The 17,565-nt window shown below is 47.9% G+C and overlaps 1 protein-coding gene across 2 annotated transcripts in view; it reads right to left on the reverse strand.

The window, feature by feature from the left end:
* Positions 1-2,041: 2,041 nt before the first annotated feature.
* Positions 2,042-17,565, reverse strand: part of ptk2ba (protein tyrosine kinase 2 beta, a) — a 105,676-nt gene continuing 90,152 nt past the window's right edge. The window contains exons 24-31 of one of the 2 annotated variants that reach the window (XM_055639061.1): positions 16,546-16,662; positions 14,845-14,994; positions 12,732-12,758; positions 11,468-11,492; positions 10,312-10,358; positions 8,157-8,300; positions 7,032-7,112; positions 2,042-4,343 (exon numbers count right to left, since the gene is read on the reverse strand). In XM_055639061.1, coding sequence (XP_055495036.1) covers positions 4,128-4,343; positions 7,032-7,112; positions 8,157-8,300; positions 10,312-10,358; positions 11,468-11,492; positions 12,732-12,758; positions 14,845-14,994; positions 16,546-16,662 — 807 coding nt within the window. In that variant the 3' untranslated portion in view covers positions 2,042-4,127. The remainder of the gene's footprint in view (positions 4,344-7,031; positions 7,113-8,156; positions 8,301-10,311; positions 10,359-11,467; positions 11,493-12,731; positions 12,759-14,844; positions 14,995-16,545; positions 16,663-17,565) is intronic. The other variant, XM_055639062.1, reaches the window with a different exon arrangement.

Raw genomic sequence — 17,565 nt, forward strand, 5'->3', positions numbered from 1 at the left:
CTTTTATATGCTTTGAAACATTTCACATCTGAAATCAATACAAATACAGCACAGGGTCGGGTACAAGAAGTAGATTGAGACTAACCCAGTTGTACAGCGTCACATTCTGTTTTTACTTCTGTGTGACAAGGAACAGCAGAAAATGGCACTGGATTCTCCGACATTTACCTGATCATTCCAGCAGCCTTTAAAACCAGAAATCTGCAGCCATTTCCAGCTTGATGTCACAAAAATCAAATCCTGCAGATGCTGCACCACCAAAATAAAACCATGGAGATAGTCCTGCGGTGTCAGGCACATCTAATGGAAGGTCATCAACTTGAAACCTTAGCTCTGCTTCTCCCTCCACAGATGCTGCCTTACTTGACAGATCATTTCCAATGAACTCTGTTCTCAGTTATTTTATCTCATGATGCTTGGTCCATTTACCCTGGAGCAGAGAGGTGAAGAGCATACACTATATTGTGGTAAGTGAACTAATGAGTGGTCTAGAGTGGATCGTATAAACGTTTCCCCATACCCAGCTGTGAATAAAATTAGACGACACAAATTTAGGGTGAGGGGGAAGCAATTTAGAGGAAATTTAAGGGAGAACCTCTTCACCTAGAGCGGTGAGTACCTGGAATAAACTGCCTGAGAATTTGGTGGAGAGCATTTTAATCTCCATTTTCTCTTGAATGCTGAAGGTTGAGGGGAGACCTGATAAAATATATAAAATTATGAGAGGCATAGACAGTCAGAATCTCCCCCTCCCCACAAGGTGGAAATATCGGGCATATATTGAAAGTGAGTGGGGCAAAGTTTAAAGGAGATGTGCGGGGCCTTTAACACAGAGGATGGTGGATGGTCCTAAGGGTGAAGGTGGAGGTAGCTACGATAGTGGTGTTTAAGAGGATTTTAGATAGGCATGTGAATGTGCATGGAATGGAGGATTATGGATCATGTGCAGGCGGAGACTAGATTATCTCAGCATCATGTTTCGCATGGACAATACGTGCTGAAGGGCCTATTTCTGTGCTGCACTGTTTTATGTTCTAAAACATGTCTCAATGAACACTGGAATTGCTCAGACAAAGAAGGTAATGCAACAATGCTGAGAGATGTGATTAATAAGGATAGGTGGGCCATTAGTCATCGTGATGCTGCTGGACAAAATTGCCTCTTTCCATGCTGTATGACACTATGATGCTATAGCAGAGAAACAGGGCCTTCTGTCCAACTAATCTTTGTTGATCGTAGCCAACAGAACTGTGGGTGGCCCATATCTATCTAAACCACCCACCTACGTACCTGTCCAAATGTTTTTGAAATTATGTGATTACTATCTTCCTCTTCCGGTAGGCGGCGCGGCTCTGGCCAGAAGCGGCCTCTGCAGCCTGTCCGCGTTTTTATTATTTTTTGTCTGTGTTTTTATGTAGTTTTTGTTATTTATGTTTGGGTGTGTGTGTGTGGGGGCGGGGGGGGGGGTGGGGGGGGGGGGGGGGGGGGAAACTTTGAATCTCTCCCTGCACTGGAGACCCGACTTTTCTCGTCGGGTCTCAGGTGTCGTTGAGGCCGCAACGAGGAGCGGCCTCCAACGGGAAGAAGCCGGGGACTCTGGCGCCGACTCACCGTTGCCGTCGCGGAGCTGGCCGAGTCCGGAGCGGGTGGAGCGGTGGAGGAGCGCTGCTGCTGCTGCTGCTGCTGCTGCTGCTGCTGCTACCGGAGAGTCGGAGGCTCCGGCGACAGGTCTGTGGACGGCGGCGCCGGGAGCCCACGGCTCCCTGGAGGGAGACCGCTTTTCGGGGCTTCTGCAACGGCGAATTCGCAGGGTCGAAGAGCTCCTGGAGCGGGGCCTACATCACCGCCCCGCGCGGCTTGGAATGGCCGCGGACTCTGCGAGCGCACACCGGGGGCTCCAACACCAAGACCCGGTGTGCGACCTCGCACCACCCGGCGTGGCTTTAATGGCCGCGGGACAATCGCCATCGCCAGCCGGGGGCTATGACTTTGACATCGGGGGGGGGGGGGGGGGGGGAGTGCAGTGGAGAGGGACGTGGAGAGATAAGTTTATTTTGCCTTCCATCACAGCTATGTGATGGATGTTTATGTAAAATGTAATTATGTTGTGTCTGGGGTCTATTTGTGTGTAATGTATGGCTGCAGAAACGGCATTTCGTTTGGACCTCCAGGGGTCCAAATTACAATTAAATTGACTCTTGACTCTTATAGGTTTTCTGGTAGCTTGGTCCATATACTCAGCACCTTGTGTATGAAAAATCTTCTGTTCCGGTCACCATTAAATCTTATAGGTGTAGATGCACGGAGCTGGTTTATCAAGTCCGTGTCCACATGAAATAATCCACAATGACCGCATACTCCCACCCATCTTTCTCTAGCGCTTCCATCTTACAATGCTCAGCAGGTCACAGAAAGATTAATGTCAGACGCGATAAAGATTACAATGCAGGTGCAGTGTTCCAAAGACGAGAGGACTTGGTCAAACCACACTAAATCGCATCACCCTCACCAGTGTTGGGTCTTGAGTGGTAAATGTAAATAATGGAGGGTACAACTGTAGGAGCTGGAGAGCAGTGAGGAAGGTCGGCTGCTGCTGGGTTTGAAGTATCTGCTGTGTGTGAAGTATCTGCTGTGTGAGATGTTGGGGATGATCACATGAGCAGATGAGCCCTGATGACTTGGTGCTCAGAGGTCATGTCACAAGGCTGAAACGGGGAAGTCCAGAATCACGTCTGGTCACACCAGCTCCGGTCCACAGATCAGGGAGAGTAAGGTGGAAAGAGAACAATTCAAACTCTGGGCCCAGTTATACAACCGGATCCAAGTCCACACACCAACATGATGTATCAGGTGGCTGAGATGTAGATGTTAGATCAATGGCACAGATCACTCCCGTCATGCCGTAGCAGAATTAGGCCATTCAGCCCATCGAATCTACTCTGACATTCAATCATGGCTGATCTATCTTTTCCTCTCAACCCCATTCTCCTGCCTTCTTCTCATAACCTTTGGCACCCTTACTAATCTAGAACCTGCTAATCTTCACTTTTAAAATATTCATTGACTTGGCCTCCACAGTCGTCTGTGACAATAAATTCCACAGATTTTCCTCCTTTCAAAAGATACGTCCTTTTATTCTGAGGCTCCACCTGGACCTAGACTCTCCCACTAGTGGAAACTTCCTCTCTATATCCATTATATCCAGGCCTTTCATTATTCAGTAAGTTTCAATGTGGTCACCCCCCCCCCCCCCCCCCCCGTCCTCCCCACCTCTTCATCCTTTTAATTTCTATTGAGTATAGGCCCAGAGCCGTCAAATGCTCATCATATGTTGACCCAATCATCTCTGGGATTATTCTCCTAAACCTCCTCTAGCCCCTCTCCAATGCCAGCACATCCCTCCTCAGATGTGGGGTCAAAAACTCCTGATTTACTCACCATCCCAGCAGCCCTGAAGTGAATACATTTCTGAATACATTAATTGATAGTTGCTCATCTGCAAGATGAGGTATCTTGCAGCCACCAAGTCTCAGGTCTTCAGCAGTCATCACATCCGTGCTTGGCTTTTGCACTTCTATCTTTATTGGAGAAAGGAAATATCCACAAACTCAACACAAGCCGAGTTTTTTTTTCCCCCAAAATCTTTTTGTGTTGAGAGGTGAGGAATGAATGAGCAAGGCGTGTCACATTCGAGCGAGATACCTGTTGGTGCTTCACCTGCCGTGGTATTTACAAATGCATCCATGATGTTGGGTGAAAGCGCTCAGAGACATTCATTCTGGCCTCGCCAGACAATGCCCGGCATCTCCCGTCTGGCACTTTATGATTAGATATTTCTAGGTGCCTTAGGATTCAAAATGACAACACATCAGGAAACATCTGGCGAAGCGCAGAATCACAGTGTATGGTATCACAGAGAGCTAAATGCCAAACGGGATCAGTTAGATTTAGAAGAACCCTCCACCCTCCAAACACAAGCCGCCAGGTTTGTGTTCAGACAATGCCAGTGTTCCCTTCCCCCTGGGGAGTGCCCCTCGCCCCACGCTCTAGGACTAATCCCATGCAGCTTGGGTTGCGCTCAGGTCCCCTTTCTCCAGGCCTGCAGGCAGTGAGCAGGAGGGCCGCGGTCAGTCGGGGATGGGCTTGGCTTCTCCTGAACGCACACGGGCCTGATCCACAGCATCCAGCAGGTTCTTTGTGTCCACTGCCAGGGTGTGCGCGGCTGTCAACATCTGCTTCTTGCACTCTTCGCTAAGCGAGGTCACCGAGTTCTGCTGGGCCAGCTTCATCTTGCTTATCAGATCAGCCAGGTCCTTGTTTAGGAGCTTCTGAGTCCCCTCGATCTGGAAGAGATGGGAAACTCTCACCCTCAGTCACACAATTGGCAAACGCAGGGCATGGAACTCCCCTGGGGTCTACTCCTGTGGTAACAGTTGCTTTATTTTTAGAGATACAGAGCAGAAACAGGCCATTCGGCCTACCGAGTCCATGCCGACCAGTAATCACTAGCACTATCCTACACACTAGGGATAATTTACAAGTTTTTTTTAATGAAGCCAATTAACCTACAAATCTGCACGTCTCTGTGGAGTGTGGGAGGAAACCAGAGCACCCAGAGAAAACCCACGCAATCACAGGAAGAACGTACAAACTCCACACAGGCAGTACCCATAGTCAGGATCGAACACGGGTTTCTGGCGCTGTAAGGCAGCAACTACCACTGTGCCACTTGCATAGTCCCAGATGGGATGGCCAATCTCTGCGGCAAATGTTGCGGTTGTGAATGGAGGTAAACGTGTTCAATGCTCCTCCTCACCCTCCAACCCAGGGGCTGCCTGAGGGGGCAGTGAAAGTCTCCAGAGATGTGTCTGAAGCTTTGCACAGTTTGTGTCACCCAGTTCTGTCCATAAATCATTCTAAACGCCTAATATCGATCAATCCATCAAATCAGCACAGTGAAGCGGCTGGTAGAGCTGCTGCCTCACAGCCCTGGAGACCCGGGTTTGATCCTGACCTCAGGTGCAGTCTGTTTGGAGTTTTCACATTCTCCATGTCACCATGTGGGTTTCGTCCAGGTGCTCTGGTTTCCTCCCACAACCCAAAGACATGCGGGTTTGTCGGTTAACTGGCTTGTGTGTATTGACCCTAGTGTTTTGTGGGATGGATGCGAAAGTGGGATAAACATAGAACTAATGTGAATGGGTGATCAATGGCCAGTGGGGACACGGTGGGCCAAAGGGCCTGTTTCCATGTTGCGTCTTTCAATGAAATACACTGGCCAGGGAAGCCAAAGAGGGCCCAGTTCTGAGAAGTATTAGGTGATGGATTTGGGGAGGTGAAACAAGGAAAAGGATAGGACCTTGGAGAGGAAACTCAGTGACCTATAAAACATATATAATTCTTAACCGATTGGACAGGCTAGATGCAAGAAAATTGTTCCCGATGTTGGGGGAGTCCAGACCCAAGGGTCACAGTTTAAGAAGAAGGGGTATGCCATTTAGGATAAGGGATAGGCCCTTAGGACTGAGATGAATAACCTTTTTCAGCCAGAGAGTTGTGAATCTGTAGAATTCTCTGCCACAGAAGGCAGTGGAGGCCAATTCTGGATGTTTTCAAGAGAGAGTTAGATCTAGCTCTTAGGGCTAAAGGAATCAATGGATATGGGGAAAAAACCAGAAGGGGGTACTGATTTTGGATGATCAGCCACAATCATAGTGAATGGCTTGAAGGACCGAATGGCCTACTCCTGCACCTATTTTCTATGGAGGCAGGAGGATAGATGGACATGGTGGTGACAGAGGGTACAAGAGCAGGGATTTTACGCTAGAACAGGCCACAGTAAGGGTACTGTGCGCAGCTGTTGGGAGCCCGCAGAGTGGTTGTGACCTGGGTTGAGTTATAGTTAGGACAGTGTCCAACCGGACTGGGGGATGGGGAGAATTAATTAACATGTACAAAATAATGAGAGGCCCAGTCAAGGGGAATAGAAATAACCCATTGACCTTCACAGAGAGAACAGTAACTAGAAATTTCTGTTCTATTTGTAAACGGTTTAAAGGAGAATCGAGGCCAGTATTTACACAGGCTATCACAGACAGAGGTGAGTCACACCTCTGTGGGAGAGGGACGGAGTAGGCAACAGGAGGAGACTGTTTCCTACTCCGTCCCCTGGCGACATTTAAGGAGAACCTGAATGAGCTTATGAGCATCCCCAAGCAAACAGTCACAAAGCTGGGAGGAGGCATGGACCAAACCAGTCCATTTTGGCCAGCATGAGTAGAATGGGCTGAAATGCCTCCCATGCCATGAACTCTGCCACCTTCCCTTTCCACCTGATACACACCAAAATTCTGGAGCAACTCAGCAGGTCAGGAATAGATGTTGTTTTGGGTCGGAACTCTTCTTCAGACCAGGGTCTGACTCTGATCTGAAAAGTCACCTATCCATTTTCTCCACTGATGTTGCCTGACCAACATTTTGTGTCTGTCTTCAGTATATCCCAGCATCTGCAGTTCCTTCCTACTCCGTACCACCCGTCCTCCTGCAGAGCTCAACACAAAGTGCTGGAGGAACTCAGCGGGTCAGGCAACATCTAGTGGGAATGAACAGGCAATGTTTCAGGTCAGGACACTTCTTCAGACTGATTGTAGTTGGAGAAAGCTGGAGGAGAGAGGTGAGGGCAGGACAAAGCCTGGCGAGTGATGGGTGGATACAGGTGAGAGGGTGTAGTTTCAGTGCACAGTTGGAACAGGGTCACTCTAGGTCTGAGATTGGGCCAGAAAACAGAGTGCTGGAGGAACTCAGCGGGTCAGGCAGCATCCGTGGTGGGAAGTGGAAACTAATGTTGTGAGTCAGAACCCCTCTTCAGACTGAGCAGACTGAAAAGAAATTGGGCCATCGGGAGATGAAAGCACACTGACTTCATTTGGAAACGTCTCAGTGCATGGGGATAACGATAACGAACACATCTCTCATGGAGGCCCACCTCAGAGACAGACCGCAATGCTGGGACTGCCATCGGCGAGACTCACCTCTGTCCGTGATGAGGCAGGCAGCTTCGGCAAGAGCTCGTCCACACTGCTGGTCAGGCGCCGAAGATTCATACCCACGGTCTGGGAGCAGGAAGGAAGATGTCAGGAAAACAGAAGGATTCATTGGAAAAGCCACGGCAGCAATGGCCATTCATATTTGCTTCTTTTTACAAGTGGTTTTGCTATTACGTGCTATTATATGATAGTTACGCTCCTAAGAAACCTCACAAAATCCAAATTTGTGTTTTAAACAATATTGTGTCCGTGGAGGAAAAGTGTTTAGGCGCCAGAGACTTGACGTTCAGACTCACAATAACAAAGTTACTTTTCTACCGCAATTTTTGTTACTACAAGCCAAATATTATAAAGGCTGCATGTTACATTGTTCAATAGAGTATCCTTGCACGTGGCACCAGGAGCAATTGCTTGTCAATTGCAATGACCACTCATGGTGAAACTGACAGACTGTGTTCTCAAGAGACAATGGTGTCTGATTTCTGTAGGGAAGTTCCTACACTGTCCAAGACATTTCAATTCTCTGCATTTACAAAGTATCTTTTACCCACTAACCCACTAACATCACCACAGTTAGGCCAGGTTTAGTGGCTGAATGGCCTCCTCCTTTGTTACAGCTAAACCCCGGCCTTGGTTTTACTCTGAGTTGTCCGCTTCAACCCCAAGCTTGAAGAGGCAGTGTGTTGGATGAGACATCAATGCAAAGTTCCCTGAAGCTCTTCATTCAACAGGCTATAACATGGCTGAGTGCTTAGCCTCTGTTCCTGGATACAAGCTCTGTATGAGATGTCAGGCCAGGCCTGGTATCCTCTGCAGGGATAAATGATTCCCTGACACCACCTCAAGAGGAGGCTAGGTCCTCTATGTCCTGGGTGAATTCCACCTTCAAACCATCTCACCATAAGCCGCAGATGGTCTAGGCATTCACCCTGTGAATGCCTCCCAGCCGTGAGGAGCTCCCGATGGTTCAATGGTTCTTTATTGTCACGTATGCACAGCACAGTGAAATTCTTTCACACAACCCACAAATGCGCAGCCGCCACAGTTTTGGCGGCACGATTGTTGGGGATGTGGCGGATCTACACCACACCTGCCGCGCCAACCTCTCACCTTCACCAGGTGGATGTACTCATCCGTCGGCAGCTGGTACACCTGGTTCTTCAGATGCAGCACGGCCTTGACCAGCTCCATGACCAGGGGGTACACCTTGTCGTCCGTGCGGTCCAGGTTGGCTGTGGGAGCTGCCTGAATCGGCTGAGCAAGCAAAGCAGAGAAGGGATGGGAATAAGCGCAAGTCAAGTTGTAGTTCCTCACATTAGTAAAAACAGGCTTTGACACTCTCACTGAGGGGAGAAAACATCAGCGGACAGAGACTGGGCTAGAAGACCTTCACTGGGGAGGATGTCAGACCTTCACTGGGGAGGACACTGGGCTGTGAGACTCTTACTGAGGGGGGACATGAGTGGACCTGAACTGGGATGTGAGACACACACTAAGAGGGGGGAGGACATCAGTGGACATTGGGCAGTAAGACCCTCACTGCGGGTGTGGGACATCAGTAGACATGGTGACTGAGCTGCGAGTCCCTCACTGAGGGGGACATCCATGGACACGGCCACTGAGCTCCAACACCCTCGGGGACTGGGGTTTATCAATAGACATGGTCATTGGGCTTTGACACCCTCTCTGAAGGGGGGCATCAGTAGATACAGAGTCATTGGGCTCTGAGACCCTCAGTGAGGTAGGACTTAGTGGACATGGTCCCTGAGATCTGAGATCCTCATTGAAGGGGACATCGGTGGACGTGGTGACTGAGCTGTGAGACTCTCACTGAGGTTAACAGGATGAACCAATATCTTTTGACCAGATCCATGTCAGTGTTGAAAGTTCACATACAGCTGCGCACAGTGTGGTGCTCGTATCCGAGCACCGCACTGTGCGCAGCTGTATGTGAGCTTTCAACACTGGAGGGACCCATCCAATCGCCACATCCCACACTCTGCGGGGGTCCCGGCGTGCTGAGTTATGAGCGGTGGTCTGGGAGATCCAGGCCGGCTGGCACCCCCTGATGGGTTGGTCTCCAACCTCTTCATTCAACTAGCAGAGCACTGGTGAACAAACGCCAGTGGCACTGTCACACCTTGTGGGCACCGTCCTAACATGGCACAGTCAGGAGGTATTGTGTAAAGCAGGGCAGATACTGGGAGATCATCAGTAGCTGTCTCAGTCCACAGACTGTCTCAGAGTACAGGCCGCGTGAGACAGACTGTGTGTAAAACCAGACAGTGTGGGACAGACTGTTTCAGACCGCAGGTGGACAGTCTGTGTCTCAGACCACAGGCAGACATAGAAATATAGAAACATAGAAATTAGGTGCAGGAGTAGGCCATTCGGCCCTTCGAGCCTGCACCGCCATTCAATATGATCATGGCTGATCATCCAACTCAGTATCCCGTACCTGCCTTCTCTCCATACCCCCTGATCCCCTTAGCCACAAGGGCCACATCTAACTCCCTCTTAAATATATAGCCAATGAACTGGCCTCAACTACCCTCTGTGGCAGAGAGTTCCAGAGATTCACCACTCTCTGTGTGAAAAAAGTTCTTCTCATCTCGGTTTTAAAGGATTTCCCCTTTATCCTTAAGCTGTGACCTCTTGTCCTGGACTTCCCTAACATCGGGAACAATCTTCCTGCATCTAGCCTGTCCAACCCCTTAAGAATTTTGTAAGTTTCTATAAGATCCCCTCTCAATCTCCTAAATTCTAGAGAGCATAAACCAAGTCTATCCAGTCTTTCTTCATAAGACAGTCCTGACATCCCAGGAATCAGTCTGGTGAACCGTCTCTGCACTCCCTCTATGGCAATAATGTCCTTCCTCAGATTTGGAGCCAAAACTGTACGCAATACTCCAGGTGTGGTCTCACCAAGACCCTGTAAAACTGCAGTAGAACCTCCCTGCTCCTATACTCAAATCCTTTTGCAATGAAAGCTAACATACCATTCGCTTTCTTTACTGCCTGCTGCACCTGCATGCCTACCTTCAATGACTGGTGTACCATGACACCCAGGTCTCGCTGCATCTCCCCCTTTCCCAATCGGCCACCATTTAGATAATACAGACTGTATCTCAGGGCCCAGGCAGACGGACTGTGTCTCAGAGCTCAGGTGGACAGTCTGTGCCTCAGACAAAAGGCGGAGAGATAGTTTCAGGGCACAGGTGGATGTATTGCCGTAGACCCGGCTCACTTTGTTCCGAACACTCACCGGCGGATTCTTCCTCGGAGGTTTCTCTGGCGCCACCGTGAACTCAGCTCCAAAGAAAAAGTAATTGACATTAGTCAATGCCAAGAGTAACACACACATTTCTAGACTTTTAGAGACACAGAGTGGAAATGGGCCCTTCAGCCGCCAAACCACAATGACCAACAATCACCCCGTACACTGACACTATCCTACACACTGGGAACAATTTACAATTTTAGTGAAGTCAAGTGACCTACGAACCTGCACATCTTTGGGATGTGGGAAGAAACCAGACCACCTGGAGAAAACCCATGTGGTCACAGGGAGAACGTATCAACTCCGTACAGACAGCACCCATGGTCCGGGTCGAATCTGGGTCTCCAGTGCTGTAAGCCAGCAACTCTACCACTGTGTCATAGTGTCACGTGCACATACACACATACACAGACTGGTAGACACACACAGACACATGCACACACACAGATTTCACCACTGGACACCTGAAACAAACTCAAAGATTGGGGTCCAGAATCTGCCCACAATTCCTAGACACACAACACTGCCTTCAGCGCCCCCCCCCCCCCCCCCCCCCCCCCCCAGTCTGAGAGCATAGAGAAGGTCTGAGCCCTGGCATCCAGACACTGGTGATCCTAAACACACTGTTCCAAACTTGCTGCAGTATTAAATACATTGTCATTGCTATTGCCAAATGAACTGGAGGTTGCATTGGGGAATGTGATTGATTGGGAACAGGAAAGGGTTTAGGAATAGGATTGGAAACAGGATTGTTGGGTGGAAAGGAAAGAGAGATTTGGAAATAGGATATGGATAGGAAACAGTTTATGAATAGATTCGGGAACAGGAAGGAGGTATGGGATTGGGATTGGGATCTGGAAAGGGGTATGGGAATGGGAATGGGAAGAAGAAAGTGAAATGAGAGTAGGATTGGGAACGGGAAGGGGAAGTGAGAATGGGATTGGGAACGGAAAAGGGTAAGGGAATGGGAATGGAAACAGCAAATAAGTCTGGGAATGGTGGTTGGGAGTAGACTGGGAACAGGCTTGTAAGATCCCACATGGTTTCAAAGGCCCTGACTACCCCTTTGCCACACAACCGCTCTGCAGACTGTTCCACAGGAGTAAAACATCTCAAATCATTCCCATGAAGTGGTACTTACTGTAGCACGACTCCGGGTCACTCTCCTGAAAAGAAAAAGGAGAGTTGGGTTATCTCAGCAATGATTAGCTTACTTAACTTCTAAAAGCCCTGAAGTCAAATAGGAAACAGATTTGGCAGCTCAGAACTGGGTCTCTCAATGGACCATAGAAACATAGAAAATAGGTGCAGGAATAGGCCATTCGGCCCTTCGAGCCTGCACCGCCATTCAATATGATCATGGCTGATCATCCAACTCAGTATCCTGTACCTGCCTTCTCTCCATACCCCCTGATCACTTTAGCCACAAGGGCCACATCTAACTCCCTCTTAAATATAGCCAATGAACTGGCCTCAACTACCTTCTGCGGCAGAGAATTCCAGAGATTCACCACTCTCTGTGTGAAAAATGTTTTCCTCATCTCGGTCCTAAAAGATTTCCCCCTTATCCTTAAACTGTGACCCCTTGTTCTGGACTTCCCCAAAATCGGGAACAATCTTCCTTCATCTAGCCTGTCCAACCCCTTAAGAATTTTGTAAGTTAAGCAAAAAATGGTCACCACCCAATCTGTCACCTCATGGCCCTGTGTACACCCACGCACCATTTGAGTCATGGCATGGGATTGACCCTGGGCCAGTTAGGGGTGCAGAGGGCATGCAGGTTTAAAACATATCCCATTACACCAGCAGTACTAGCGGTCAATGCAGACGAGACAGTGGGGAAAGATCATAAGTTAAGTTAAGTGATATGGCCATTTGGCCCATCAAGTCTACTCTGCAATTCAATCATGGCTGATCTATCTCTCCCTCCTAACCCCCATTGTTCTGCCTTCTCCCCATAACCTCTGACACCTGTATTAATCAAGAACCTATCCATCTCGGCCTTAAATATCCACTGACTTGGCCTCCACAGCCTTCTGTGGCAAAGAATTCTACAGATTCACCACCTGAAACTGAATGTGGGTATTGGCATTAGTCCAGATGTTTCACTAATGTTCTTAGTCTAATACTGGGACTTATTTTATGACAAAGGCTGAATGAACATTGAACTTATCTGGTCGGTGCTGTGCAACAAGACGTTAGAGGGGTTGGTTGGCTTTTTACAGGTTAACACCCATTATGTGATATATATTCAGTCACGCACCTCGGCATTGTAGAGAACAGTTAAAAAGTTGAACTGCTGCAATAACAGTGGCAGTCTCTGCAGGCTTACATCTGTCATAATTTGCACATCAATTAACATACTTGACTTTGAAAGTAAATCACATTGAAGAAAGAAGACTTACGTTTTGGGACTGGTTATCATTTGGAGCCTAAGGGAGAGAGAAGAGCAAAAGTGAATTCTAACACGGTCCTAACAAACACATGGAAAAACAATCTGGTTTGAACAAAACAATCAAGAATATCCCTGGATAGACCCAAAATGCTGGAGTAACTCAGCGTGTCAGAGAGCATCTCTGGAGAAAAGGAATAGGCGTTTGGTAAGGGTGTCAAGGGTTATGAGGAGATAGCAGGAGAATGGGGTTGAGAGGGAAAGATAGATCAGCCATGATTGAATGGCAGAGTAGACTTGATAGGTTGAATGGCCTAGTTCTGTTCCTATAACATGAACTAATGAGATGATGTTTCGGGTCAACCTTTCTTTAGACGTCTTTTTAAACATTGTGATGTTATCTGCCTTAACTACCTCCTCCGGCAGATCGTTCCATATACAAGTCAAGTCAAGTCCAGTTTATTTGACACATACACATACGAGATGTGCAGTGAAATGAAAGTGGCAATGCTCGCGGACTTTTGTGCAAAAAGACAAAACAACCAAACAACCAAACAAACTATAAACACAATCATAACACATATATACCTTTACATCATAAATAATGGAAGGAAAAACGTTCAGTAGAGTTAGTCCCTGGTGAGATAGGCGTTTACAGTCCGAATAGCCTCTGGGAAGAAACTCCTTCTCAACCTCTCTGTTCTCACCGCATGGCAACGGAGGTGTTTGCCTGACCGTAGCAGCTGGAACAGTCCGTTGCAGGGGTGGAAGGGGTCTCTCATGATATTGGTGGCTCTGGAGTTGCACCTCCTGATGTATAATTCCTGCAGGGGGGCAAGTGAAGTTCCCATAGTGCGTTCGGCCGAACGCACTACTCTCTGCAGAGCCTTCTTGTCCTTGGCAGAGTAATTCCCAAACCAGATGGTAATGTTCCCGGACAAGATGCTTTCCACCGCCACTGCGTAGAAGCACTGGGGGATCCTCGGAGACACTCTGAATTTCCTCAATTGCCTGAGGTGGTAAAGGCGCTGCCTTGTCTTACTCACGAGTGCTGAGGCGTGTGATGCCCATGTCATATCCTCGGAGATGTGGACTCCCAGATATTTAAAACAGTTCACCCTATCCACAGGATCCCCATTTATCCTCAATGGAGTGTACGTCCTCGGATGATGTGCCCTCCTAAATATAAAGTATACCTACCACCCGTTGTGTAAAAGTGTTTCCCCTTAGGTTCCTATTAAATCTTTTCCTCCTTGCCTTAAATCTATGCACTCTGGTTCTTGATTCCCTGAACCCTTGTCCTATGGTTCTTGATTCCTAAAGAATATGTTCTCTGGTCCTTGATTCCTGTCAACTGTTTTAGAAACATAGAAACATAGAAAATAGGTGCAGGAGGAGGCCATTCGGCCCTTCGAGTCAGCACCGCTATTCATTGTGATCATGGCTGATTGTCCCCTATCAATAACCCATGCCTGCCTTCTCCCCATGTCCCTCGACTCCACTAGCCCCTAGAGCTCTATCTAACTCTCTCTTAAATCCATCCAGTGACTTGGCCTCCACTGCCCTCTGTAGCAGGGAATTCCATAAATTTACAACTTTCTTGGTGAAAAAGTTTTTTCTCACCTCAGTCTTAATGATCTCACCTTTATTCTAAGACTGTGGCCCCTGGTTCTGGACTCGCCCAACATTGGGAACATTTTCCCAGTATCTAGCTTGTCCAGTCCTTCTATAATTTTATATGTTTCTATAAGATATCCCCTCATCCTTCTAAACTCCAGTGAATACAAGAATATATGCTATATTCCCCATCAACATGCAGCAGAATTCTTCCATGAACTGTCTCCATCCTGAGTAAAACCTCGCAAGGTGGTGTAGTCACACATTGCAAGTAATAAAGTGGTGTCAAAGTGCCACAGAAGGCTGTGGAGGCCGTCAATGGATATTTTTAAGGTGGAGATTGATCGATTCTTAATTACTTAGGGTGTCAAGGGTTATGGGGAGAAGGCAGGTTGAGAGGGCAAGATAGATCAGCCATGATTGAATGGCGGAGAAGCCTTGATAGGTTGAATGACCTAATTTGGCTCCTACAACTTATGGACGTGGTGTGACCATGTGGAGCTCCTTACCAGCAGCTTCTCTTCCTTCTCCAGCCACTTCTTATCTTCAGCCATTTCCCGTTGTTGCTGCTTGATCCTCTCCTGGAGCTTGACCTGTTCCATCTCCCAGAGCTTCTGGGCATCTTCTTTGCTGTTAATCTCTCCGATGAGATCCGCTTCCTAACGGCACAGGGAGATGGTCAGACTTTCCCACAAATGTGAGAGAAAATGTTGCTGAGTTTGCGGTCTTGGAGCAGAGGAGGTCATGTGAGAACATGACAGAGGTTTAGTTTTGTTTAGAGATACAGCATGGAAACAGGCCCTTCAGCCCACCAAGACCAAATCAACCATTGATCACCCGTTCACTAGTTAGAGGGCGACATGGTGGCGCAACAGTAGAGTTGTTGCCTTACCGCTCCAAAGGCCCGGGTTTGATCCTAACTATGGGTGCTTGTCTGTCCGAAGTTTGTACGTTCCCCCCATGACCTGCGTGGGTTTTCTCTGGCTTTTCCGGTTTCCTCCCACACTCCAAATACATACAGGTTTGTAGGTTAATTAGCTTGGTATAATTGTAAATTGTCCCTAGTGTGTGTGGGATAATATAAGTGTGCGGGGATCGCTGGACGGCACGGACTCAATGGGCTGAAGTACCTGTCTCCACATTGTGTCTCCACACTAAAGTACAAAACCTGTTTATCTTGGAGTGGAGGAGGCCAAGGGAGGTTCGGTTTAGTTTAGAGATACAACGTGGAAATGGGCCTTTCAGACCACCTAGTCCACAAAACCATTGATCACCCATTCCATCTTATCCCATTTTCTTATTCATTTATTACATTACTATTAACTTGCATCTTTGGGACGCGGGAAGAAACCAGAGCACCCAAATGAAACCTGCGCGGTCAAATTAAGAATGCGCAAACTCCACACAGATAGCACCCACGGTCACGATCGAATCTGGGTCTCTGATGTCATGAGGCAGCTGGTCTACCAGCTGCAGGTGGACAATATTATGAGGGGGAGGGTAATACAGTAGACAATAGGAATCTATTCCTCATGCCAGGTCTAAAGCAGAGGACACACTTGGGGGAAGACATTTTTCGTTTAGTTTAGTTTATTTTGTCGGAGGATGCAACGAGTAGATAATATCCCGTAGCTCTTCTCTATGAAAGGCAACAGGAGGTTACCCCCTGCCCCAGGCCACGTTTTACTGCTCATCAGACTGTCGTAGGATCATTCCAAGTACACATTGCCTACAGTTCAGGGGTACTTGACTGGTGACTGTGGTTGGAAACTATCAAGCCGATAGATAGATAGATAGATAGATAGATAGATAGATAGATAGATAGCCTTTTATTGTCTCTAAGTTACAAGGGGCAGCATACTCTTCCTTTACTAGGAGGTTGGTTCTCCGAGTTGGTCTGACAGTTAACCCAGACAACACACACATGCATGCACGCACACACGCACAGATCACGCACAGATCACACACACACGCACAGATCACGCACAGATCACACACAGATCACACACACACATAGAGATCACGCACAGATCACAAACACACACACGCACGCGCACAGATCACGCACAGATCACGCACAGATCACGCACAGATCACACACAGATCACACACACACAGATCATACACAGATCACACACAGATCACACACAGATCACACACACAACTACATCACCGTAGCACAAGTCAAAATGCAAGCAGGCTGCTCTTACCTGCATACTGAGTCTTCTAAATGGTTTTGTGGGGTGAGTCTGTGTGGAGTCACCCGGTGCCTCACTACTGGGTGAGCAAAGTATGTGTGGTGAGCTGGCACAGAGGGACTCCGGAACCTAAGCAAGGACAGACGGCACACAGAACATAGCAATCAGCGACATGGCAGCGCACACAGGTAAAGCACACGGGACACGCAGAGCCAACACACTGCTGGTTCGGCCACAGTGGACCATAACATCGTCTACCCCTCTCTCTCTGTGATTTCTTGGAGTCCAGCTGGCTGGGACACTCAACGAGCATAGACATCTGGAAGCGAAGACTGGACAAGCGCACACTGAAGATGCAACAAACTGGTGTCATCTCATGTAGCATTGTTGCAATAGGATATGGTGCCGGCTCACCTGTGGGAGATCCAACACCTACTCAACCCCTTATCCACTTCACCATGTCAGGCTTGAACCTGCCTGCATCACCCCTATCCTACCTCAGCCATAGAACACTATGGACCACCTCTTGCACTACCATAGACTTATTTTCTAATTGTGTCAATTTTTACTGTTCTTTTTCTTTTTACTGTTCTTTTTCATTTCACTGTTTTGTTAGCATTTATGTGTAATTTATATATAAATTATGTTTGTATGTGCCTAAGTATATGTGCCTATGATGCTGCTTTCATCGTACCTGTACCTCGCCATACTTGTGCATATGACAACAAACATGGCATGGCTTGAATTGTTCCTTAATTCAACATGGCCCCTCAGAATTAGTGTGACAACTGTCTTCCTCAGCTGAGAGCCAAGAAAATGTTGTGAAATAATCGATGAATCATAAATCCCTGACAGGTTGTCCCCGGGCACAAATAAAGCTTATTTTCTCGACCTGTACGGTTTCTTGTGGACTTATGGTGTGGTGTTCTCTGAATCTGTTATTCTATCTCTGGATCTCTGGTGAAGCTTGCTTCCTCCTGTATAGCCCTCCTGAAATAGGTCAACACCACACCAGGAAGTCAATCCCCATAA

This window comes from Leucoraja erinacea, chromosome 8 (genome assembly GCF_028641065.1).
Source record: "Leucoraja erinacea ecotype New England chromosome 8, Leri_hhj_1, whole genome shotgun sequence".
NCBI classification, from domain to species: domain Eukaryota; kingdom Metazoa; phylum Chordata; class Chondrichthyes; order Rajiformes; family Rajidae; genus Leucoraja; species Leucoraja erinaceus.